General features: G+C 36.6%; 1 protein-coding gene across 1 annotated transcript; it reads right to left on the reverse strand.

Annotated features, from left to right (window-relative positions):
- Positions 1–532: 532 nt before the first annotated feature.
- Positions 533–20845, reverse strand: gucy2cb (guanylate cyclase 2Cb). The gene is made up of 27 exons (XM_041974881.1): positions 20644–20845; positions 19376–19488; positions 16978–17045; positions 16656–16871; positions 16374–16492; positions 14228–14330; positions 12536–12647; positions 11904–12045; positions 11346–11428; positions 10147–10255; positions 8113–8194; positions 7448–7550; positions 7172–7231; positions 7009–7080; positions 6754–6858; positions 6502–6588; positions 5023–5155; positions 4794–4931; positions 4546–4622; positions 4371–4462; positions 4103–4261; positions 3206–3398; positions 2949–3123; positions 2649–2747; positions 2352–2446; positions 2126–2202; positions 533–1185 (listed from the first exon to the last, which is right to left on the reverse strand). The coding sequence occupies exons 1-27, from the start codon at positions 20843–20845 to the stop codon at positions 972–974; spliced, it is 3228 nt and encodes a 1075-aa protein (XP_041830815.1). The 3' UTR covers positions 533–971.
- Positions 20846–24797: the final 3952 nt, after the last annotated feature.

Consider the following 24797-nt stretch of genomic DNA (forward strand, 5'->3'; position numbering starts at 1 on the left):
CTTTCTTTTATCTGCTGTCTGCAGAGCCTCAATATACTTTGTCTGTAAATGTTGAAAAAAAATCCAATGTGACACATGAATTGTAACGCCTCAGACAAACATGTACAGGCTATAAGATATGTTGTGTTTTAATTTAACAGAAGGGTATTTCATCTGGATCTGTGCAACATACGACATCTTCAAAAAAGTGACAGGTGGTGAATTCTCTCTTTATTTTTTGTTGTTTTTTTTTTATTTACTGTACATGATTGTCTTAAACTAAAATAAAAATTTGTCTTTTGGTTTAAGATGCACATTCTCCAATGTACTTTTTTAAAAAACGAAAATAAAAAAAGTCTGAGCACACGTGCCGTTATACACTAGTATCTAATGCTTTCTTTAAAATAACAAACCGGCACTTAAAGAGATTTACTTGGACTGAAAACAACGGTTTCTCTACTTCACATTTTTCTGTGTTCTAGGCAAAGAAATACGTGTTTGCTTCCAAATGTATGTGAAACATTGATATAAATAAAACTTAATCATGAGACCTGTAGAAATTGCATGGATATACAGTAGATTTCATTTATGTGCAAGAATGTTGGTTGAGCACAGTTTGTGGCACTGATGCTCCTCATGGCCTCAGATTAGCCTCAGAAGGATGCAAACGATCCTTTTCTGTGTAAATTAATGGGTCATATCTCTACTTGGCTGTCTGTCAGCTTCACATCTCTGCTGCCTCTTGTTTGTTTTTGGACCGGTGGGTTCATTGAGGAGCAGCAAAACCAAGGGTTTGGAAGCAAATTGTAACAAGAAATGATCAGATCTGTTTTATAAATATATCTTGAGACACAAAATGTCGAATTTACAAAGCAAAAATTAGCTATGAGAGGACTAGTGACAAAATGACATTGATTTCAGTTAGTTTATTGTACTCCTGCTGGCTAACTTTCTGCTCTGGCCAAACGGAGAATAACAGAGAAAGTGACATTCTACAGGAATGTGCTCAAGGTGTTGTCAACCGTTGCCAGATGCAGGTATTCAGGATGGTTGCTCTCAGACTCTGCCTCTGATTCCTGGTTGTCTTCATCCTCCTTGCTCCTATTGGTACGTGGCTTTCTTCTGCGCACGGACCCTCGAGAGCGGCACTCCAGACACGCCAGGATCATGTGGGCATGGTCCTGCTGCAGACGCTGGAAATTCTCTCTGCAACATGGGAATAAAACAGCACGCTAATGGAAAGAAACAAGTTCACACAAGTAATTTAAGAGTCGACTAGCAAAATGTGCGTCAGAGCAGCCTTGAAAGGTCATTCGGGTATGAGTCACTATCAATTTAAAATAAAGTTATATTTACTGAGTATATCTTTCTGAAATGCTCGTCTGGACATGACCTTATGTCCTAAAAAGCTGCTCACAATTACAACGCATGCAGCAGTAAATAATACTATAATGCCATTCAGATTACACAACAGTAGTGCGTGCATCCCTGTTCAATATTACTAAATGTTAAATTATCCATAATCTTGTTACCTAACCACATTATTTTTGAGCTAAGCACGAGGGTATTTCTTATGAATAATTTTAAAACTATTTACCTAATAAGTTTATTTTATAGTTTTAAAAAAAATCAGGACCCCAAATTAGAAAGTTTTAAAACCAAGTTTCAAATTTAGGTTTTGCTGGAGGGACTGAGTTACTCCCATCTTTTTGTCTTGAATACCCAAAAGCAGTTCACAGCAGAAGTCGTGCCAGGTTAGCCTTTATTGGGATTTTTCTAATGTTATTCTAATGCAGGGTTGCAGGAGTGCTGGAGCCTATCCCAGCAGCTACTGCAAACTTTAATCAAGCAGTTTTATTACTGTAGAGCAACCAACCTTTGTATGTTTTGTTTTGATTTCATTTTCTTGGACATAATACAACACCCTGTCTGAGCAACTGTACAGGTAAAATAAAAATGTGTCGTTTTTAAGAATAATTGTTCTATACCTGCGGTAATTATGTCATCTTTAACCATATTTTCCATCTTTTTTCTCTCAGTCATGATGCAGACAGATAAATGTAATTTAACAGCCTTGTTTATGCATTTAAGTTGATTGGAAATGACAGGCGTTGTTTCATTGAGTTTTTGGTTTGTGTTTGCTCACGTTGTGGGTGGAATAGGAAGATCATATTCTTTCCCAGTCTCTCCTGTTAACCAGTAAGTTGTCTCTGTCCCTTTACCCTGTACAAACAAAGCCAAAACAAAAAAAACACCCACATATATGCAGATTTATGATGGTATCATTAGCAGCAGTATTTGTGGACAATAAATTATTTCATAGCTGCAAATTTAATTTATTTTCCAAATTTTAAAAGGAAGCCAGTCTATACCTTCAGATAAGTCTCTCCCCTGGTCTCATACTCAAACTTGCAGCCTGTTCTCTGCAGGATATTTATAGTCGGCTCGCTGACGTGGATCCGCAGGGCTGGAGGATATAAACACAACTGAGACTGGCTGCATTTAATTTAGTTAATCAGGTTTACGGGTAGCCTCTATAATTTCACTAGAGCAATTTGTAAGACGCTCATGTGAAATAACTAGAATGGAGAAACTAGCTAGAGGAAATGTCAATGGAAATCACTTGTCTCATTAGCTGTGTCTGTGAATGTGTGTCTTTCTTTGCTCACGGTGTCCTGTAGACTCCATGCGAGACGCCGTGTTGACTGTGTCTCCAAATAAACAATATCTGGGCATCTTTAGCCCCACAACACCCGCTGCACAGGGACCTGGACACAAAAAAATTTCAGTTAGCTTCCCATCATTTTATCTAAATGTTTATATTAGAAGGGAATAAAGAGGCAGATGAGTGGGAAGAGAGGTTAATTACATCAGCTTAGGGTTAGAGGAATAGATGCACTTGCATTTAAAAGTTAAAACCTCTTGCTGAAAGTAGAACAAGAAGAAGCAACTAGGAATGTCATGTCTACCTGAGTGCACTCCAATGCGTATCCATACAGGGATACCAGGCAAATGTCGGAGCTGGAAGGTGCCCATGAAGGACAAGATGTCCAGAGCCATGCGGCAGATGTCTACAGCATGCCTGTTCCCATTTCTCCTCGGCAGGCCAGATGCAACCATATAGGCATCACCTATTGTCTCCACCTGAAGTCACATGAAAGAAATTCTTGCACTTTTTTAAATAATTATTTTTTATCTATCTATTATGTTACACCCCTGCCAGTACCTTATATACATCATGATGATCGACGATGCTGTCAAAGCCCTTGTAGATGTCATTAAGCATGTCCACAACTTCCATAGGTGTGCTGTACTGGCACAAAGTGGTGAAGCCGACAATGTCACTGAAATATATCGTCACTTCATCGTACAGCTCTGGCTCCACCACGCCGGTCTCCTTTAGGCTTTTCACCACCGGGCTTCATATAGAGATCAATATAAAATGACAGGATGTGACAGGATGAAACCACTGGTTTCCAGAGGTTTCAATTAGGCTTAACCCAGTAGTTTTGTCACTTAAAATAAGCCGACACAGTATTATTGTTTATATATGTATAACTATTACTAATATAACAGAATATATCAATGTACGTGAGCAATATCTGTTTCAGTCACATAACTTTATTCTTTATTATTTAGCTTGTTCAGCCATCCATTTTCAGTAATTATGACTATCCATTTATTTCCTTTTTGCTTTTAGCTCACTTTCTGTGTTGTTCTTATTATGGATTTCTGTTAAAGTAGCTTTATATGAGCACAAGATCCTCCATGCAGTCCACCTTGTCTTTTGCCACTTTAGCACTCTCTTTTTAATCCTTTAACACCATGTGTATTATATTTGATACATACAGTTTCTGAGACCTTTTACATCACTTTATAGTAAAAATGTCCCTGGTAGATGCCATAATAATGACATTTCACATAGTAATAAACAAGGATTACTTCACATATACTCACTTCTTTATTTGCAGTTGACCATGTTTGAGTATTTCAAATGTTAATCTGCAATGTGCTTTTTCAGATGCTAACCTGGATAAGTGAGTTTACATTGTTTTTAAAGCTACTTGTTTTACATAAATGTTGCACATGTGTTTTAGTAGTGTGTCCTTTGATGTAAACAGACCCAGGAAGCAGCATGAAGTTGAGGCAGTCAGCCCGATCTCTCTCCGCTTTGTACAGGGCTGTTCTCTCTTCCACCAGGTGCTCAAGGTTCCTGGAATACATCTGAAGCCTCCTGATCATGTTATCCATATAGCTCTCATTGTCCTGGTTATGAATTTTACTAGAAAGGAAACAGATTGTTTTTAAACAAACTAGAAATACAGCATCCATCATTTAGAGCCTTGATTGCATTTCTAGCATCAACACGAGCACATGCAGTGTGCAGTTACCTGATGATTTTCCCCAGTGAGTTTTCTACCTTTTTGAAGTCAGGTCTTTTTTCTGGATCCTCATCCCAACAGCTTTTAATCAGTGTGTACACCTGAAGGGTAGAAGACACTAGGTTTTAGAGATAGACAGTGTGGAAGCAAAGTAAAATTAAGTTGTTTCACAAATTTCTAACACCTCCAATTCTTTCTCTGACGCCGTCTCAAAGTTAAGATCAGGTCTGAAGTAGGATGAGATCACCTTGGACAGCTTTTCTGTTGAGAAAGACAAATTCATTCATCAAACATAAGCAACTGAGGGTCACTGAGCATGTAAGGCCCATCACCAGGCTTCTGATATTTATTGCCATGACTGTAATTGCTGTGTTTGTGTATCGAGTTCACAAGAGAGGTCTCAATTTTGGACAATGATTGAGGGTTTGACACCTGATCGGTCGGAGCAGGACTCGGTGTAGAAGGTGCTCTTTCTGAGGACAATCTCCTGAGAGATGATTGCAAAGCTGTAGACGTCTCCTTTCTGGGAGGTACCTTGTTTCCTCAGGTGCTCCGGAGCTGTCCACAAGTCTGAGAGGACAAAGTGTAAAAAATGTTTAAATTAACAAAAACAAAGGCATGGTGGGGTTTAGCTATAGACATTCTGTTCTTATGTTTTTACCTTTGACACGGCTAAGAAAAGCATTGCAGCCAAAGTCTGTGATCTTCACCACCATGCGATTGTCCACCACGCAGTTAGTGGACTTGAGGCGACCGTGTACTTGGATGTCGCTTGCATGGAGGTAAGACATGCCCTGCAAAGAGGAGTTATGCACTAAAGTGAAGCAGCATCAAATAGGAGCTCACCTATTCTCCTAAAGCAGAATCGGTGAGGACATTTACAAAAAAAAAAGGACTTGTAAATTGTGAGTCATCTGTGATGTTTTATGACATCTAGTGGCAGCTGGAGGAACTGCAACAGTTCATTTAGATTAATAAAATTGTTCAAGACATCTTTTGCTGGTGTAAAACAACTCCAACGCTCAGTTTGTGCTTTGGCTCAAATAAAAAAATGTTTATTTCCTCTGGTCAAAACTGATCTGAGGATGTCAAGGCAGATGAGTCCGTAATGCTTTTGGGGTTGAGGGATCAGAGGGTCAGATATGCCTGTTTGAGACACATGCTAATTTCTGCTGGTGCTTTGGTTTGAATTTAAATGAGCTGATTGCACCTGTATTTGTTAATCAGTGCAGTGGAGACTACCATAGGAGATATTCATGATATTCAACCATAAATTTAGCTAATTTTCACCAAATCACTCCTTCACAGCGGAGAATCACAGGTTTTCCATCTGGGTACAAAAAATACTAGCATATGTCATATGAAGGTCAAGGGAAATTTAATTTAATTGAGATTGCTGTAGGAGACCTACAACAACCTTTTTTTTTTAAGGATATTTACAAATTTGTGAATTTGTTAGGAAAAATGTGCCACACTTTGAATTGCCAATCACATCACATGAAGCTTATATAAAAGTAGGCAGAGAAACTCAAAATGCTACGTGAGATGAATATCAGAGAAATATGCATGACTGTTCTGCTAATGTCGGATTGTGTCTTATAGTACATGCACTATTCCATGAAGAAGTTACATAATTAAGTTTAACCTGTTTGCAATAAATGCAAATCTGCTGCTGGTAATCCAGTACTGTTTTGGATCATGAATTTATTCTGGAAGAGCATTTTCTAATGTTTTTCTGTGGCATTTGGCAAACCTTGGACCCTGTCTTAGAAGCAGTACGCTCTCTACCTCATGCAAGTAATTATGAGAGTATAGCTGTTCTGTTTAGAATAGTGACTGAAAAGGAACTGATATTATGGGTGTGAGGATCAGACTTAGTGCCTTCATTTGATTTGTGGTTGGGAAAAATGACAAGTACTCTGCACATGGAGAAACTGAGAGTCTATTATGAGAGTGGTATTTGTAATGTGATATGATGTCCCTGACAATGGTATTGATTGGATGCTGTTGAATAATTCTTACATAATGGTCTTTATCATTTACATGGAAGTATCTGTGAGTGTCTTTAGCCATCTTTTATACTACTGATGCTGCCATGAGCAGTACAACAATATAAAACAATCATCTCGTCAGTTCTCACCTTGGCAATGTCATACATGACGGAGATCTTAAACTCCCAGTCCATGAAGGTCTCCTCTGGGTATGACACCTTGTCATGCAGCACATACTGGAAAAAGAAAAAGATGAAGATAAAAACACAGCGTTCTGCTTGTTTTATGTGATCTCCACGTTGTTGATGTGCTGATATTCTTGATATATGAATTAATGAGTAATGAGCTTGTGTTGAAACTTTAAGTTGGACCGGAACTGAATGTGTGATTGTTCTACATACCATGAGCGACCCCCGCTCTCCATACTCAAACACACCGAACACACCCTGGTCAAACTTCACTGTGCCATAAAACTTTGTAAGGCTGTAATAGTCAATGTGCAGAAGCTGCAGGGGAAAGGCGACAATTCACTGGTAAGCTTGGAAAAATATTAACTCGGAGGCAATAAAAATCTAAAAAGACCTAAAAGCACACTAAGAAATGAAACCAGTGTAGTTACACATACACACACTGCCAGCTTTGTGTGCACATTTTACCGCATTAAGCTCTATCCTCTGGGTTTTGTTGAAGTCGCCGTCTGAGTGCTTAAGCTCTTTGAGAATCACAATCTGAAAATAAAGCAGCAAAGAGCATCTGCTACTTGTGCTCAGAAGGAAAGATTGGGACATTTGAAAACTACAAGATATTTTGTTCAACTACCTTCTTATCATACAGTGCACGGCGGATCTTGAATTTAATTTTCTTTGCCTCATCTTCAATCTGATACAAAAAGATGAAGGTCAGTGAAAGATCATTTATTCAATACAAGTGGAAAACTGCACGTGCAAGTGAGTTCATAGAGGGGAAAAAAAGATGAGAAACGTGTTCTGCACTGTAATCGCAGATTTCCAAGTCAAAGACAAGTTTTGATTGTTGCATCATATAGAACAAATCATCTTTTTTATTATCATGCTGAGAGTTTTAAAGCTCATTGACCTTCAGGGAGATGATGTTGTGTTCGTTGTCCTCCAGCAGAGTGATGAGATCAGAGTTGATGTGGGACCAACGTTTCCTGAGCAGCCGGTCTTTTCTGTTCTGTCTGTAACATGAAAATAATACCAGTTAAAACTGCACTAAGAGGATGGCTGCTGATGGCCAAGAAAGAAGAATTAAACCAACAAGGAAAAATAATCAGGACAAAGACATTATAGAGCATCTGGTTTATATACACTTCAGTAACAAAGGGGAAAACATGTTGCCCAGTATTAGTATCTCATGTCTAATTTTATTTACATTCATCCATATTTATGTATTTACATATTAATGGTCAGAAACTTTGTCTGATAACGCATTTCTTATTATCCTTTCTAACATGGCAGTTAAATTCAACTCAGCTTTACTTGTAGGGCACCAACACAAATTGTAGTGCAATTATAATCCATTTGTCCAATTTATAACTTATTTTCCATTCAAAACAATTCATAAAAATAATTTTCTATCAAAGAAATCCAACAGACTGCATCAAAACTGCTTTTTAATTCAGTCCCTCATCCAATGAAGTGTAAAAACTCCTTTTTTAACAGGAAGGAAAAACTGTCATCTGCTTCTACTTTCCTCACAACATTTATTTTAAGACATACATTAGCAGCAGTAAAGCATACCTGTAGAAAATAAAGGCAATGGTGGCCACTACAACCATCGTGGTGCCCAACACAATAACAATGGTATCATTATGGTCGTTGCCTATAGTAGAAAAAAGGCATCGGTTTAGAGTTGATACATACAGATAATGAAAAACGGTTGTTTGTATGTAAAGAAGAATCTAAAAAGTGTGTCTAGAAAACAGGGTATTTTAAGTCTACCAGATATAAATACAGCTTATTACTCCTCAGGTAATGGTCATGCCAACAATATTTGCCATCATCACTGTCAGTCTTTTGTAAATGTCCCTCAGTGATGCACAGATGAGGAACAAAAGTCCTCATTATATCCAAGAAATGTAATCACAAGTTTATCTTTTACAGTTCGAGTCAGACCGCTGTATAGCATTTCTCACAGGCATCCATTTTTTAAGTGGATTGAAGATAGATAAGATAAGAATTACCGACATCTAGAGGTAAGGAAAAGACTTCAAATACAAGCTCAGTTGTGACTCGACGGTGGTCGTCAATGGCCAACTTTCCTCCAGGCACGAACACGTTATCATTTTGGATGTAGTGGCCTGAGGTGCAGTGCTGACTATACTACAGGTAACTACTTCAAAATTTTGTACATGTTTACTGCCTTCTTCTATTTCCCTTTAAAGGCTTTAGTTATACTAAACGGTGCTCTAGCACAGTGGTTTCTAAACTTTTCAAGTCACAACCCCCAAGATAACATATATTGGTGTTCATGACCCTAAAACTCTAAAACATGCAGGGCAGTGGTCCCCAAGGACCAGGACTGAGAAATACTGCTCTAAATGTAAGGCTTGAAAACTGTTTGAATCTTCACAAATGAGGAGAATAAAGTGATTTTTGGTGGATTCTGTTCACCGCCGTAACAAAGCACCTACATGTCCAAAATCAGCTTCTCTTACCGAGATAATGCCAAAATTAATACGACAATTTCACATATTAACATCTTTGCATTAACACATTAATTTTGTCAGCGCCAATAGAAATCAGGAAATTATTTTAATAAATGCAAACTATATTTTATTTTTACAATGATCTGGCAACCCTATGAAATGATCTTGATACCCTCAGTTTGGTAGAGGCTGTTCTAGCAACTATCTAAATAAAGCCAGTACCGCAGTTTTAAAAATCAAAGGGTTCTCACTTCATACACAGAGTAATTTGTCCATTCAGAGACACCGTAGTATAAATGGTGGCGCAAATATAGCAGCTGCCAGGTATGTGGACCTATGGCAAGTTGATATAAATGGCTCATTCTAAGAGAATAAAAACTAATTACATTAGTAAAGTGATTAGATACCAATAGAAACATGGTTTTTAATTATATATTTTACTTTTTTTTTCATTGACCTTTGATTTAGTGATATACTGCACCATTTAAGTTTGCTCTAAAAAAGGCAGAGAAAAACGTTTCTTTGCATTTTTCTTTTCTTTTGGACAATAATAATGAGAATAAATGTTTATTAAATAAATAAACTGAGATTACAGTTAAGTAGTGACTTTTAAACCATCACTGCTTCCCTTAAAAATACATTTTAAATACTGCTCTTGAAGTTTAAAGAATAATGATGACCAGCAGCCTGATAAACAAGGACTTTTGTCTTATAACCTGGTTATAGCCATTTAATCTGCTTTTCACACTTTCATTTAGATCCATTTTTGTCTAATTTGGATTATTCATTGGTATCATAAAAGGGTTAAAATAACACTAAAATAACTGAGTCATTTCCCACAACTATAAAAACAGTAAAAGCTAATAAAAATATATTTTCTCATCACTGACACCACTTTATAGTAAATCTTCCTGACAGATATTTAAACTTGATGTTCACTCACTATTGTCACTAAACAAGTGTGCTCTGTGTGTGTGGTTGCATGTGTGTGGGTAAATAGACCATGTTTAAATTTGTGACACAATCACAGCGTGTGTGTGTGTGTGTGTGTGTGTGTGTGTGTGTGTGTGTGTGTGTGTGTGTGTGTGTGTGTGTGTGTGTGTGTGTGTGTGTGTTTTAGATGTACCTTTCTCAGGTTTGGACACAGGAAGCTTTTTTCCCCAGATAAAGGAAGGACTGAAGTCCTCCACTGTGGTTTGGTTGTGTTCAGTGTCAAAGATGAATAAAACTTTGTACTGAGGAAAAAATTAGAGAAGAATAACCAAAAATAAATAAATAAATAAAGTGGATAAAGGCATTCCAGTTGATAATATTGATAAGCACACTGTGTGAAATTATAGACCAGGGCCCTTGTGAATTAAATAAAATTAAAACCCTAACATAAGAAATGTGAGTTGCTTTATGACTTTTAAGGTTTAGAAGCAATTAACATTTCTATTTTATAGAATTTATAGAAAATGTATGTTGATACCTCCACACTCTGTATGTTTATAAGAAACATAACAACGTGCTAGTGGGGGATCACAAATCATTTTCTATTTCTTAACAAATGAGTTGTGTGTCGTTTTAATAAGAGAAATTTTGGAGAAACACTTTTGGGTTCCACAGGGATCAATACTGGGACCTAAGTTCATTTATTCTTTAATGTTATTCTTCAAGATATTTAAAAGATCTTTGGTTCTAGGAGATATTTTTGACGTAACACTCAAGTTAAATTGTGCTAAAATTGGAAACCTTTGAAATTCTAATAATAAATTAATAAATAAACTCTACATTCAGATATCCACTACCTTTCAAAAGTTTGGGGTCACTTCCCTATTGAATCCCATGGCAAAGTGACCCTAAAGTTTTGAGAAGTAGTGTACATAAAAAATAATCTAAATTTATTAGCAAACAGATATATAAAAACAGGGATATATAAATAGCAGAACAAACCTGAAATTGCAACGTAAAAAGAGAGCTATCAAAATTATATATAGTCTGTTTTAACAAGACTATTAACAAATTCTTTAGGCATTCTAGATCCTAAAAATGGTATTGTGTACTTTCATTTATGGAAGTTATGTTTCATGTTGTAAACAATATTGTTTGTGTACTGTATTGTTTATCTTAATTCATTAAGAGAGGAAATTGGGTTAAAGAAAAATTTTTAAATATTAAATATTTAAGAATTATATTGTAAATTGAATTTTTGGAAATTAATTGTTGGTTGATAAGATATATATTAACTAAAACTCAATAATTCATTCATGAAAAAGATACATTTACTGACAAAATGATCACTGATAAAAATTAAATGTAAATTGAAATATAAGAATAAAGTACCTCATTGTCGTTTGTGGTGTAAATAACAGAGAGATTCACATCTCTGTCTCCGTGAGCATCAAGCTTATAATATCCCGCACTTCCTACGCAGAATAAAAGAAATAAAAAACCTTTATTGTTCCACACATCCCTGCTGCAGCTCTCATCTAATTGTTTTGATTTATAAAATTAAGTGTTTATTTGTTATCAGTGATAAACCAACGATGTGTGAAAGAGTCTGGCTGTGAGACATGACATCAGGAATGAATAGCTTCTCTTTGAGACCGGCTCTCAGTCACAGCTGCATACAAGCTGCTGCAACCTGCAGGCTATAAACACTGAATCCTTTCATCATGTCAGTGAAAAACACAATTAAGTGACAGCAGAAGACAGCCTCCATCTGTTTGACCTCACAGGAACTGCCATCAGCTCTCAGGGCTGCTTTCAGACCTGATGGCATCTTATGATCAAGATTTTTGGGTGCAATTTGGAAAAACTTAAATATGAGGTTACACCTTGAGACCATTTCATGCAGGTACATTGTCTTCACCATTTCCTGATATCTTTCTTTATCCTTACCGTTAAAAGAGGTGTTCCTGAAGTAATTCACATTCACAAACTCCATCTCTTGCATCTCAGATTGATTTTTTCTTGCGATTTCTCTCATCACGTGGCCTATTTCCAGCACTGAGTCATGATATGCAGCCACGTAGTCATTCATCTGCAGAGAGAGAGCCAGATGACTAAAAGATTTCCTCAATTTACTATATTTATTTATTTATTAGGAGGTGTTTACACATCTTTCTGTAGATTAAAATATGGTAAATGCTTGGAAGAGGTTAAGTTTCTTCTTAATGCAGAGTTATTATCAAAGCTGTGCAGAAACATCAGAAATAATTACCTAAAATGGGCCAGATTAAACCAATGCAAAATGTATTATTAGACATCGTATAGTTTGTCTTTATTTGTAACTTTAATTTGAAACTTTAAAAACACAAGCCAAATCTCAAACAGCTGATGTAAGGCTGATACAAGAAGCACCAAACTCACCAAATGAAAGGAAATACAGTCTTTCCTGATAACCAACGGAAAAATTAAACAGTTTTTTGACTTTAGGAAGAAAGTGAACCAGTAAAAAAACTTCACTATTTCCTTAAAGAGGGGGCTTCAGAGAAAGAAACTGAGTATGTTTTTCATCCCTGTGTCCTCACCGTGTTGTTGCTATTAAGGTCTGTATTGACGATGTAGTTTCTGGTGTCAGGCATGGTCAACACCAGCACATTCTTCATCTCTGGGAAAGACGGTGTTTTGTAGTATGTATCACTGTAGAGGAGAACCAGGACACAGACAAGTCTTGTAAATGCTACATCCAGCTCAGGAAAATTTCATTCCCATGTTAACATCCAGTAAATTTACTCATCCAAAAAAAAAAAAAAATAAATAAATGGGATGATGTGGGACATGTACATATAAATTTAACACAATGGACTGTAAATCACTTGAATTTGGCTGAAAACATCACAAAGACAAACTTTAGCCAATATTTAAACTGATTGTTAGTGGGATTGTTTGTTTAGTATGATTTCTTTTGTTGTGTTTTTCCTTTCTTCGTGCATTAAATGGTTTCATTAGATGACAGATCAGGCCAATTAAAAATCTTTTAAGATGGAGGCAAGCTGCTGTAACATTTGTAGATTGGGATTTGGTGTTATCTTCCTGAAATAAGCAAGACCCTCCCGAATTAAAACAAAAGAAATAGTCTGAATGGCTTATAACGCTCAGAATGAATGTTGCCTTTACAACTGTTCATATTGCTCGTTTAAACCAAACATGTAAAAATAAATATTACTTAAAATAATATGTGCCTTAAATCTAAGAATAAGTCATTGAGTGAGATTTTGAGACATGCTGTGAATGTCACTGCATCGCAAAAACAAACATTGGTAAAGTTTTGCCCCTAGAAACAGCTGTTCTCAACATTAGCTTGTAAAGCTTTGAAAAGAACACAGAGAAATGGAAAATCAGTACAAGCCTGGGGTTATGGAGCCAATAAATAATGGGGTCATTTTGTACTGACAACTTTATTTAGCACAGTAATGGGAACAGACACACTTTCAGTTTTTGTAAACCAAGGACTGAAATGTATCTGTTCCAGATATAATTATATTTTAGGGTCAAGAAGTTAAAATTATTAAATAAATAAATCATATACACATAATATATCATTTCTATTTAACAATCCTTTAGTTTGGTCTTTAACAGTCTTGGCTGATCCATTTTATGACTCACATTAATATAGTGGCTAACAGAAGGATCGGTACCAAGTGTCCTTGGATGCAGAGACCAGGGAAATGTTAGTATTTGAGAAAAATGGCCATCAGGTATTTATCCACCACCTTGGTGTGTGCTAGTGTGAGCTCTCATGCCATTTCATGTATGCTTTTGTAGGCAGTAAACATGTGTTTGAAGGGTTATTGAGTCCTAGATCTCAAAAGAAGCAAACCATGAAGCAGAGTAAAGTATAGTAGGGTGACAAGTTTGTATAGTGGAGTAAATTCATGGTTATAAAGGTTACAGTGGGAGTGTTTCTCTAATAGTTGCCCCAGACATTTCATTAACTTCTCAAATTGTGTCAACATGTGAAAAAATGTCATAAATATCCTTTAATGGATAAGTTAAAAGTACAATAAACTGACCATTTTTGTTTTTCTCATGCAGTCATTTGCTCTTTCTGTCATTGATACCAAAGTTTTACTGATTAAAGACAAAGAAACTGGCACCATTCCCAGTTCCAATGTTTGATATGTTGCACTTGTATTATTTAAATGATTTGATAATCATTGAAACCAATTAAATTAGAACAAAATTTAAGTTAGAGAAGGGTGAAAGGACATGGCACTGACTTGTAAAGATCGATGAGGATGAAGAGAATATCGCTGCTGTCAGCTGCTGCAGAACCATTTTTAATATCCACCAAGTCTGCTGGTGAGCCACAGATGATAAACACTGAACACAGAAAGGATGTATGTAACAGCATCGTCTAATAGTGGCCACATTTTTAGCCTCGGGGTCTAAAAATGTCCCCACATTTATTTTTCTAGCTCAACATTGAAGCCACAGCTAGTACCAAACTAGAGCTTGTTCTTTTATGGCTGAATAAAACAGGAAACGTACCGATGGGAGGCAAGTACCAGCAATTACTGGGACATAAAGTAGGTGTGGAAAGTATTCAGAGCCCCTTAAATTTTTCACTCTTTGTTCACTTGCTGCAAATTCTTTTTTTTTCCCTCATTAATGTACACACAGCCTCCCATTTTGACAGAGAAACTGAATTTTAGACATTTTTGCAAATTTATTAAAGAACAAAAACTAAAATTTCACATGACCGCAAGTATTTAGATCCTTTTGAACTAATGCAGTCTTCTTGGGAATGATGCAACAGGTTTTTTACACCTGGATTTGGGGATCCTCTGCCATTCCTTCTTGCAGATCCTCTCTAGTTCTGTCAGGGTGAATGATAAACGTTGACAGAAAGCCATTTTCAGGTCTCTCCAGAAATGCTCAATTGGGTTTAAGCTAAGGCTCTGGCTGGGCCATTAAAGAACATGAGAGTTGTTGCTAAGCCACTCCTTTGTAATTTTAGCTGTGTGTTTAGGGTCATTGTTTTATTTGAAGCTGAACCTTCGATCCAGTCTGAGGTCTTAAGCACTCTGGAAAAGCTTTTCTTCCAGGATCTCTCTGTACTTAGTTGCATTCATCTTTCCTTCAATTGCAACCAGCTGTCCTGTCTTTGCAGCTGTTCAACACACCCACAGCATGGTTCTGCCACCATCACTGTGTTGGACAGCTGATGAGAGGTGCATTGCTTTCTCCACACTTACAGCCTAGATTTAAGGTTTGAACCAAAAAGTTCAATCTTGATCAAGATAAGATTATGAAAATCTTATTTCTCATTGTCTGGTGTCCTACAACTGTTTTTTTGACTACCTTGATGCGGCCACTCTGCCACAAAGCCCTGATTGGTGGAGGGCTGCAGTGATGCTTATCTTTCTAGAAGTTTCTCTCATCTCCCCAGTGCATCTCTGGAGCTCAGCCACAGTGATTTTTGGGTTCTTCATCTCTCTCTCCAAGGCTATTCTCCTCCGGTTGCTCAGTTTGGCTAGACTATCAGCTCTAGGAAGAATATAATCGTCCCACACTTCTTCCATTTAAGGATTATGGAGGCCACTGTGCTCTTAGGAACCTTAAGTGCAACAGAAATTCTTTGTAACCTTGGCCTGATCTGTGCCGTGACACAATTCTGACTCTGAACTCTTAAGGCAGTTCCTTTGACCTCAGGATTCTCATTTGCTCTGACATGCACTGTGCTGTAAGGTCTTATATAGAGAGGTGTATGACTTTCCCAATAAAGTCCAATCAGTTTAATTAAACACAGCTGGACTCCAATGAAGGCATAAAACCATCTCAAAGATGATCAGAGAAAATGGACAGCACCTGAGTTATATGTACCAGTGTCATTGCAAAGGGTCTAAATACTTACGGTCAAGTGATATTTCAGTTTTTGTTCTTTAATAAATTTGCCAAAATGTCAACATTTCTGTGTTTCTGTCATAACTGGGTGCTGTGTGGACATAAACAACGAAAAAATGGCTTAAAAGATTTTAGTAAATGGCAGCAAATGAACAAAGTGTGAAAAATTTAAGGAGTCCTGAATACTTTCCATACCCACTGTAATTAGCCAGCTCGTGGTCATGCTTTGAAGGTTGCATTTTCTCATCACTAACCATCCAAGAGTAAAAGTAAGATACTTTTTAAAAGTACACACTCTAATAAAAGCCTACTTCTATACTGCTATGTTGTTATTCCTGGTACATCTTGTGTTGAACTGCCAATGAAAATATCCAAGCTTAAATGGACTGTTGTCTATGTGTTTTTATTTCTACAAATTGTGTTTTATGTGTTATGATAGCAAATTCATCCAGCCTGTCTGACGTTTTCCTTGACAACAAAGTTGTATTGTGATGTGTCTGGAAGCTGTTTTAAACTTACAATTGCTCACTCTTTTTATCTCTGATGTGAGGAGTTTGATCAGATCGTCATGTTTGCGCACTAAAAGTCTAGTGACATTTTTTGCAAACTTTCCATCTGCTTCCAGTGCAGCTATATACCTGCAGAAGAAGATTCCTTTGAATTAATCATTAACAAAGAATGTGCATGACCATAGTCACGTTTCATTGTTAACTTGAAAAATTTGACAATTTTGTTAATTACCCTGCATGATCTTGCAAGATCATGCAAGATGTTTGCATCATGTATGATTTTTTTACTCACCAAGCGCAATCCTCTGTGTTGCTCTGTTTTTTGTAAACATAGGCATGCGTCCACACAGGTTTGATAGCATTGCGCTCTAGCCAGAAGTGGATGAAAAAGTCTGAGATCTTGCGTGCAGGTGGCAGAAGCCGCTGCAAGTTGAGTGTGTAGTCACAGGAGACCCCGAAGCTTCCCGCTGAGAGGATGGGTGTACTGACGTTAGAGCCTTTTTCTGCACTAGCAGGAGGGAATGACGGCATGTAAATTCATACATTTCAAACCCCAGATAAATTTATTTGCACAATTGTGGACATGACTGAAGAAAACAAAAAATATCACTTACTCAACTATTGGGAAAGTAGCATAGGTGCAGGTTGGTCCAAGCACAGCACATCCCAGCTTCCCTGAAGTCTGCAAAACAAAAATGGCTAGGGGGGTAGTGATTTAGGCTGGATATGGCTGACTTATTAAGTGCTGTGATGTAGCTGTATAAAAGCAGGTTGTAATATTCTCATGTGTCAGTGATATATTTAAAATGTTGGTAACATCAGCCTGCTGATTACAGTGATGATGCCTGTAGGGTTCATCTAGTACATACTTACTGTGGCCTTACAGGCCTGTAGGCAGAGTAGATTGTACTGCTGTCTGAGAGAAAATCAACAACTGTAAAATGTGTGATTTCACGCATGATGGGTGGCTTTTATGGCCTGTGATGCTTTGAGCCACCTGGCATGAGTGTTTGCTGTTAATGGTCTCTTTTGTCTCTAGTTAGTGTTATAGTTACAGCTGTGTTTGGTGGCATTACTGATGTAGAGCTCAGTAAGTTTGCATATGTTGATAAGAATCTATATCACTCCAAAAAAATATCATCAGGGAATAAATCGGCCTATTCACATGTTGAGCTTCGTTGAGAGATTGGCCACTGTACTCATCCCAGTATACATGCAGGAAATCTTGTTATTGATTGACGTATGAGACACCACAACACAATGACCTGTATAAGAAAAAAGTTCAAAACACTCTCATAAGTTTCTCTTTGGTAGGTTAATACCAAAGAGAATGGTAAATAGGTAAATTGTAAAAGGTAATAAAATAGATAAATACATAAGAAGAAGAAGAAGAAGAAGAAGAAGAAATGTTTCAAAACTAGTCTAGTTTAGTCACAGAATATGAACATAGTACTGTAAATGAACCTATTTACCCTTTGAGGTACCAACTTGTGCAATACCACTAATTTTCTTTCCAGTCTGATACCAAGTAAACAACAAACCAGTATCGGTGATGCCGATCTGATACAGATAAGTTGTACAGAAACTTAATGTGTTTGGAAATTCACTTTCAAAGCAGCCTACATTGAGGGGAAAGTTACATTTTTATAAAATACTTTGTGACTCAAACTGAAATTATCAGTATAATGCATAAATAAATATATAAATGCCACAATAATTGCATGTGTTTGTCAACATCTACATGTTAAAATATTTAGTTAACCTTCAGTCTAAACAAATGAGAGGGATTTATGTTACTGTCTTTCTATCCAACTGAATATTTTTCATTCAAATTTTTATTTTTTAAAACCCCCACAAAGGCAGTTTTACAGCCTTTGCAGCATCCTTACAGACTGAATCTAGGCTTGTTGAATTGATGTGAGCTGATCTCAGGGACACATATCACTCCAAGCTGAACTCATACAGATATTTACTGCAGCATTGTCTTATTTCATAATTATATTTAAGACTGTACATAACAAAACTAGATTTTTTAAACTTCTCCTGACCAGCATGGTAGCAGCAGAATGATGGTCTGGCTGCAGTGTTGTGCCGAACAAATTTTCTTTGCCAAGGACAGCTTTATGGGTAAAAGGCTCCTCTTTATAATCTGATTATTATTATATTTAATCTTATTTATTTACTTTACATTATGGAATTTATGGAATGTTGCTGGGCCTGACCAGAGGGGACAAAAAAAAGAAGGAGAATAGTGAAGATAAGTAAAAAGGAAAGTAGAACAAAGAAAGAGGAGACAAAGATACAACAGATAGAAGGCAATGAGCCTTCAATCCTCTAAGGAGGCTAGAGGCAGACCAGCGCAGCCCAGAGAGCCGGGTGATCAGTAGCAATCCCGGAGCACGAACCCAAGCCACCCCACCACAAAGACCACCCTGGACCCACCCAGAGGGCGGCAGAGGAAGACCCCAGCCAGAGCCTCCTGACCCCCACCATGGACAGCGGCTCATGGGGCAACCGATCTGCCCACCCCTTGTGGCGCCCAGTGTGAGAGGACCCGATTGCCCTCAGTTTCCCCACTCATGACTGTCTGCAAAGTGTGTGTTGTTTGCAATTAAAATTGAGGGGCAGTAACCATACTATGTTGTGAGCAAGGCCACACGAGCAGCCCGTCCACCATGTACCTAATGGCACGCCCCCCAAAAATGCTGTGTCATTTTACACATTACTTTGGCAGGTGGATGGAAAAAGTAGTTCCGTTCAGCTGGGTATAATTTTGGGTATAATCTTGATAGTTACTTTCCACAATATTCCAGTTTGTGGTAAACCACATTTTAACCTGAAACCAATAAAATATCAATATTCTAACATGAAAATCGATTCTAGATCATAATCTAGGTAGTATTGATATTAGTAGTATCGATCCGCACATCACTAGTGCAAACTATGCATGATATGAATTACATGTTGGTAAAAAGTAAGCCTCCAAGGTGGCTATGAACTGAAGCAACTTACCATCAGCTTGTTGAGCTGCAACACGCCCTCACATGAACTACTATGGCAGCCTCCTTGGCGATAAATAGTGGTGTTGAACCCTTCATAGCTGGCAGTGAGATTAAACCCCATACCTGTTTGGTGGTATTGTGTGGAAACAGAAGCAAATCCAGGTGTTAGCTTAAATTTTCTCTGCAGCTGTTTAAAGAATTACATTGTTTGAAAGAGCAAAAGTGTGAGAAATAGACATATTTTTGTGTTGTCACATTAATGAGTATATTTGGAGAAATTTACATTCCAAGCTAAAAGAATAAAATAAGTCTAAAACTGGAAACTAAACATATTAGCTTAATTAGCTAGCTTGCTAATTAGGCTAAGATGCTTTCTTGTGTTCTCAGAAACCTATTTTGTTCTGCAAGAATACATTTGCATTAAGAAACAGAGATAAAAGATGCAGGACTAGCCAACTAGCCCTTTGCTAAGAGTAATAAAATAGGCAAGGCACATGGTTTAAAAACCAAAAAAAAAAGTTCATGTAAGTGACTCAAAACTTAAAATCAATGTCAACATAATCAAGGAGAAAAGTCAGAGTAAGTTCATAAACAACATTATGGAAGCATTACAAATTACACTGTATAATGATCTTTATCCAATTATTTATTGTACTGATCACATAATGACTTATCTGTTTTCCTAAAGCAATGATGCTCCTCATTTCCTATTGCGTAGTTTGAAAGGCATGTCAGTAAAAACTCTGGATGATCTCTAAAAACTGCTCAAAATCTGTAGTCAGTAAGAAGTATATGTTTGAATTTTTTGCATATACACATTAAAGCTTTATAGGGCAAATGACCATATTTGTGCACTTCATTGGACATATAAAATGCCTCTGCATGCTAGTCCATAAAATCGTAGAACCACATTGAGTTCTCCACACCAATCATCAAAGATCAGGCTACATCCCACCAACTACACTGAGATCGGTCTTCAGCACAACAATTAAAAAAACCTTTAGTACTGACCACTTTCTACTGTATAACTTTTGTTATTTTAGAGAAAAGTATACAAGTTTTAAAGTCTTGTAATATCTTCCAATATTATAATAACACTCTTTTCTTTTGTATTAGTATCTCAACAAGTGCACAATAAAGGCTTAATTCAAAAGATATGTTTGCATTTTAAGTTACATCTTACACAAGCATATCTTGAAAATGTTATTACATTGCAAGTCCAAATGATATAAATTATCATGCTGGCAATATTTTTGTGTTCATGATGTTTTTCATTACCTTCGGCAGCATTAATTACTGAATCTTTCTCTAAAGCCTTCTGTATTTCTCCTTCCACATACTTCAGGCTCCAGGGGGACTCCTCATCCTCCAGCAGGATCACGTTAATTGTAACTCCATCGATACACTGTCCGGTACATTGACCCGGAGTCGCAACAATCCCAAAGGTGCACAAACACAGCCACCAGCCTCCTGGGTTCATTTTCAGCTCTAAAGTCAGGGGGTGTTTTTACGCTGTTAAAGAGAGTCCATGGTATGGTGAAGGCTTCCGGTATCTGATTCAATCGTTTCACTGATCCAGAGTCCAGTGTATCTATAGTGCAATAAAGTCAACAGATATTTACTCTGGTAAGCTTTGATCTCCAAATGCAAAACTGAATCTTTTCTAGTCTGCTACTGTAAGGTAGATTTAGCAAACAATCTAATCCAATGCACAGGTTCTCCTCTCTTACTGGTTTGCTTCTCAGATTTATGCTTCCCCTGTTCCTGTAAGCTGTCCTTTCCCCATCAACCTGTTAATATACAACCTTTGGAGACACAGAGGTAGGTCATAAAACTTTTCTATGTTATTGCGCAAAGATCTGAATGAATTATAGGTTTGAAATGGGCAAACATGCATCTTTGTTTGTCCTAAATTTACTGGCAGCAGTTTAAACAATCACAAATTATTTCAGTGGAGACTTTTGAAAAGAAAGTTTGATTTGCATTATTGCACAGTGCATGCAGATCTTCCCAACATTGTTAAGAGCTTTGATTCTCACAAAGATTGAATTTGCATCCATAAAGTGCAGCAAATTGTGTTGTTATATTATTTGTTGATATAATGTCCATGTAGTGAACCTTACATGTTTACTTAGGAGGGACAAATGTATAAAACTTTGCTTCATAAAATCATCATAAAGTAGAGGCCATGCATGCAGGTTTCTTGGCGAGGCTACTTTACAAATCCTGTTCATCTGTCCAACATCTAGAATTTTTAAAGGCACATTATGGGTGATAAAATTTACTAACATGCAGAATTTGAATATAAAAAAGATGTAAAATACATATTGTAAGAAATCAGAAAAGTTATGAGATGTAATTTCCAACACAATACAAATACATTCCCTGTCCAGTGGCAAATTTGAGATTTAGATTTATGACTGGCTGGTTTAAAGCTGATGAATGTCATATTATTTCATGGCTCAGAAACCGGCATTGTCAACAGCACATAACAGACTCGCTGAAATATAGCAGCAACATACAAAAACGCTTCTTATCTTCATCTTCAGGTCAGACTGAAAACTAAAGCAAAAAGTTTTTATCTGTCTTCTAAAACTATTAAAGTTATTAGTACTCCCATACAAATTAACCAGTGAAAGACAATTTGTTTAACCTTTTTTAAAAATGCAGGCCTACCAGTGATGCAACAGAAATTTACACCAAAGGTAAATCTACTTTATCAAATCAAATTGTATTTTTAAATCACTTTCATACAAGAGCAGCACAAAGTGCTTTACACAATAAAAACAAGTGTTTGCATGTTAAAAATAATAATAATAATAAAAAAAACAGCTTAAACACACACTGATCTCTCTCTCTCTCTCTCTCTCTCTCTCTCTCTCTCTTACACAGACAGAGACACACACACCCTTCTTTTAACTGAATACTAACAGAAAAATAAGCAAATGGCTTGATGATGTTAGGAAACAATATCTTGGTGATCCGTCTATGATAACAGAGACCACCACCACAGGAACCTCCCAGATCATGGCAGGCCAGGGTCCACACCATAGCCAAAAGGTTGCAGTGCAGGACCCCCCAGCCACCCAGAAAAGGACAATCCCCACGGTTTTAGTCACAGTAGTGCTGGATGTAGTTTTAATAAATTAAAAATAAATTGGGCTGTTTTGAAAAGACAGATTACAGTAGTCCACTTTTAGGTTACACTTAATTTTTCAATAAGGTTCCTGATTTTTTTTTTTTTTTTTGTTTTGTTTTTTAAGATTAGCATTATTTAACAGCTTCATGTGTGTAATCATTTATTTAATTTAATTAATTAAATCTTCCAAACAACACAGGTGATCTGTTCTGTTTCCTAAAGTACCGTGGAGGGCAGCATTGTTTGTTTGTTGTGTGCTGTAAGCCTCCAAAGAACAACCACTTCATATGCTTCCTTTTGTTAAAAAAAACTTTCCATCCCTGTTTTTGATTAAACATGCTGCATACAGTGGCAGATTTTTTTTTATTTTGGTAGTAACCACCTTACATGCACTAATATATGCACATGCATGTGACATGCAAAATCCTGGTGTAATTGGAGCCCTGCACATAGGTAAGTTTTGGGAACAATGACAGTCTCTTGTGTTTGCTGTCCTGGCTCCCAGAGTGTGGAAAAGTCAACTTTTGTGATTCAAGATGAGAATGATTTTGGTGCTTTAGATAAAACTGATGAGCCATCACTCCTCAAACTGATTTACCTAGTTACCAGCTTTTATTCAATCCCACCCCCCCTGCCACACCTTTAACTGCCTCATATGCATTTCAAATATACTTCATAATCAGTAATAAGAACAATATTATACATATCCATTAACCATAATGATGCTCTTTTTATTTGTCTCTCTTTTGCCTGGATTTATATATGATGAAGCGAATGTTTGGAACATTAGAACTTATTTTCTGAGCCATAAAAGAGACATAAATAGAACTAGGAATAGACTCAATTAAAAGTATAATCAAACACAAGGAGAGGAATAATGAGGCAGAAATGAGAGGACTTTGATCAGAATTACACATACTGTATTTGTTTGCTTTACATGTATAATGTTTTATATCGATTGCTGGATTTCAATAATTGAATTTTATGCTTTTATCATGCATAAGATCTTAATGGGTTAAGCCAGAAAACATGTCTAATAGCAACACAACATGTCTAATAGTTGTCAAGAGTTTTGAACTGTTTGAATGAGTTTTCTCATTAATACTGAGTATGATAGAAGACTGTGAGGATAATTATTATATAAGGGTTAATTTGTGACCTGTTGATATTGTCCCATCCTTTTTACTTTAACCCATTAAGGCCCGACCCATGAATAACGGTAAGAAAAGTCATTTTTTTAAAATATGAGGTTTATATTATTATTATTATTATTATTATTGTAATGAATTCCTCTCTAGAAATAACAAGTAAATAAAAATTTTTTATCTGTATTCATGAGCTACATTGACTCGTTCAAACCAGTGTGCTGGTGGAGAGGATAATTTTTCATCAACAAATAGTGTTGATGTTATGTCGCTTTTTTTTATTGTCAAGTCAAGTAGTCTCCCTCAGTGTCACAGTGACGCATTAACATCATGCAAGTGTGGGAGATACAGTCCTACACTGATAATTTTGGCTGTCTGTGTTAATTATGGTAAGAACAAAGACACTCTTCGTTTATACAGTTACATTAATTATTACTTCCTTCTGTCTTTTCTTACAGTTGCATTAATTGATGAGTATGGGTGTTTATTTTAGACATACAGACAAGCTGTACCAAACCTCCTCAGCTCAGTCACAAACATGCAAGCAGTTCACAGGGACGTTATCTGTAATGTTTAATGGCCTGTTCAACCTTTGTTCTTCTTTCGTCTCTTTGATTTCCTTTTTCAGGTGTCATTGAAAAATTTATGATGTGTGTGTCTGTTTACCATCTATAGCTGTGGCTACACATGTAGCTTACCATTACCAAGTATGAATGAGGACTGAATGAGTAATGGATACAATTTAAGTGCTTTGGATTCCTTGAAAAGCTCTAAAGAAAATCTAATCCATTATTATTATTATTATTATTATTATATACTTGGGTATATGAAGGCTTGTTTTAATTTTCATGTTGAAATAATTTTTATTTGATATTTTCATTGTTAATATGTGAAACACTTTGTCCTGCTCTTTGGTATGAAAAGTGCTATATAAATAAAACTGATTTGATAATAATGTGGCAGTAGGCAAGTGTGGGAATTATTACCTTTCTAGATATTTGTAGCAGGATGTTTTCTGCCACAGCTGGCATTTTACACACTTCCCAAATTTGTACTTATTCAAACAGTATTAGTATTGCTACTACTACTACTACTACTGCTACTGCTGTACTAATGCACTGGTTTTTGTGTATCTGCTGTTTGAGACA

This window comes from Melanotaenia boesemani, chromosome 21, assembly GCF_017639745.1.
Source record: "Melanotaenia boesemani isolate fMelBoe1 chromosome 21, fMelBoe1.pri, whole genome shotgun sequence".
Classification (NCBI taxonomy): domain Eukaryota; kingdom Metazoa; phylum Chordata; class Actinopteri; order Atheriniformes; family Melanotaeniidae; genus Melanotaenia; species Melanotaenia boesemani.

Coding starts and splice junctions, on each gene's coding strand:
- gucy2cb (XM_041974881.1), bottom strand. CDS start 20,845: ATGAACCCAGGAGGCTGGTGGCTGTGTTTGTGCACCTTTGGGATTGTT. Junction 14,331..16,373: donor GATAAAAAGAGTGAGCAATT/GTAAGTTTAAAA, acceptor TTCTGTGTTCAG/TGTTTATCATCTGTGGCTCA. Junction 7,551..8,112: donor ATTGCCTTTATTTTCTACAG/GTATGCTTTACT, acceptor TTCATGTTACAG/ACAGAACAGAAAAGACCGGC.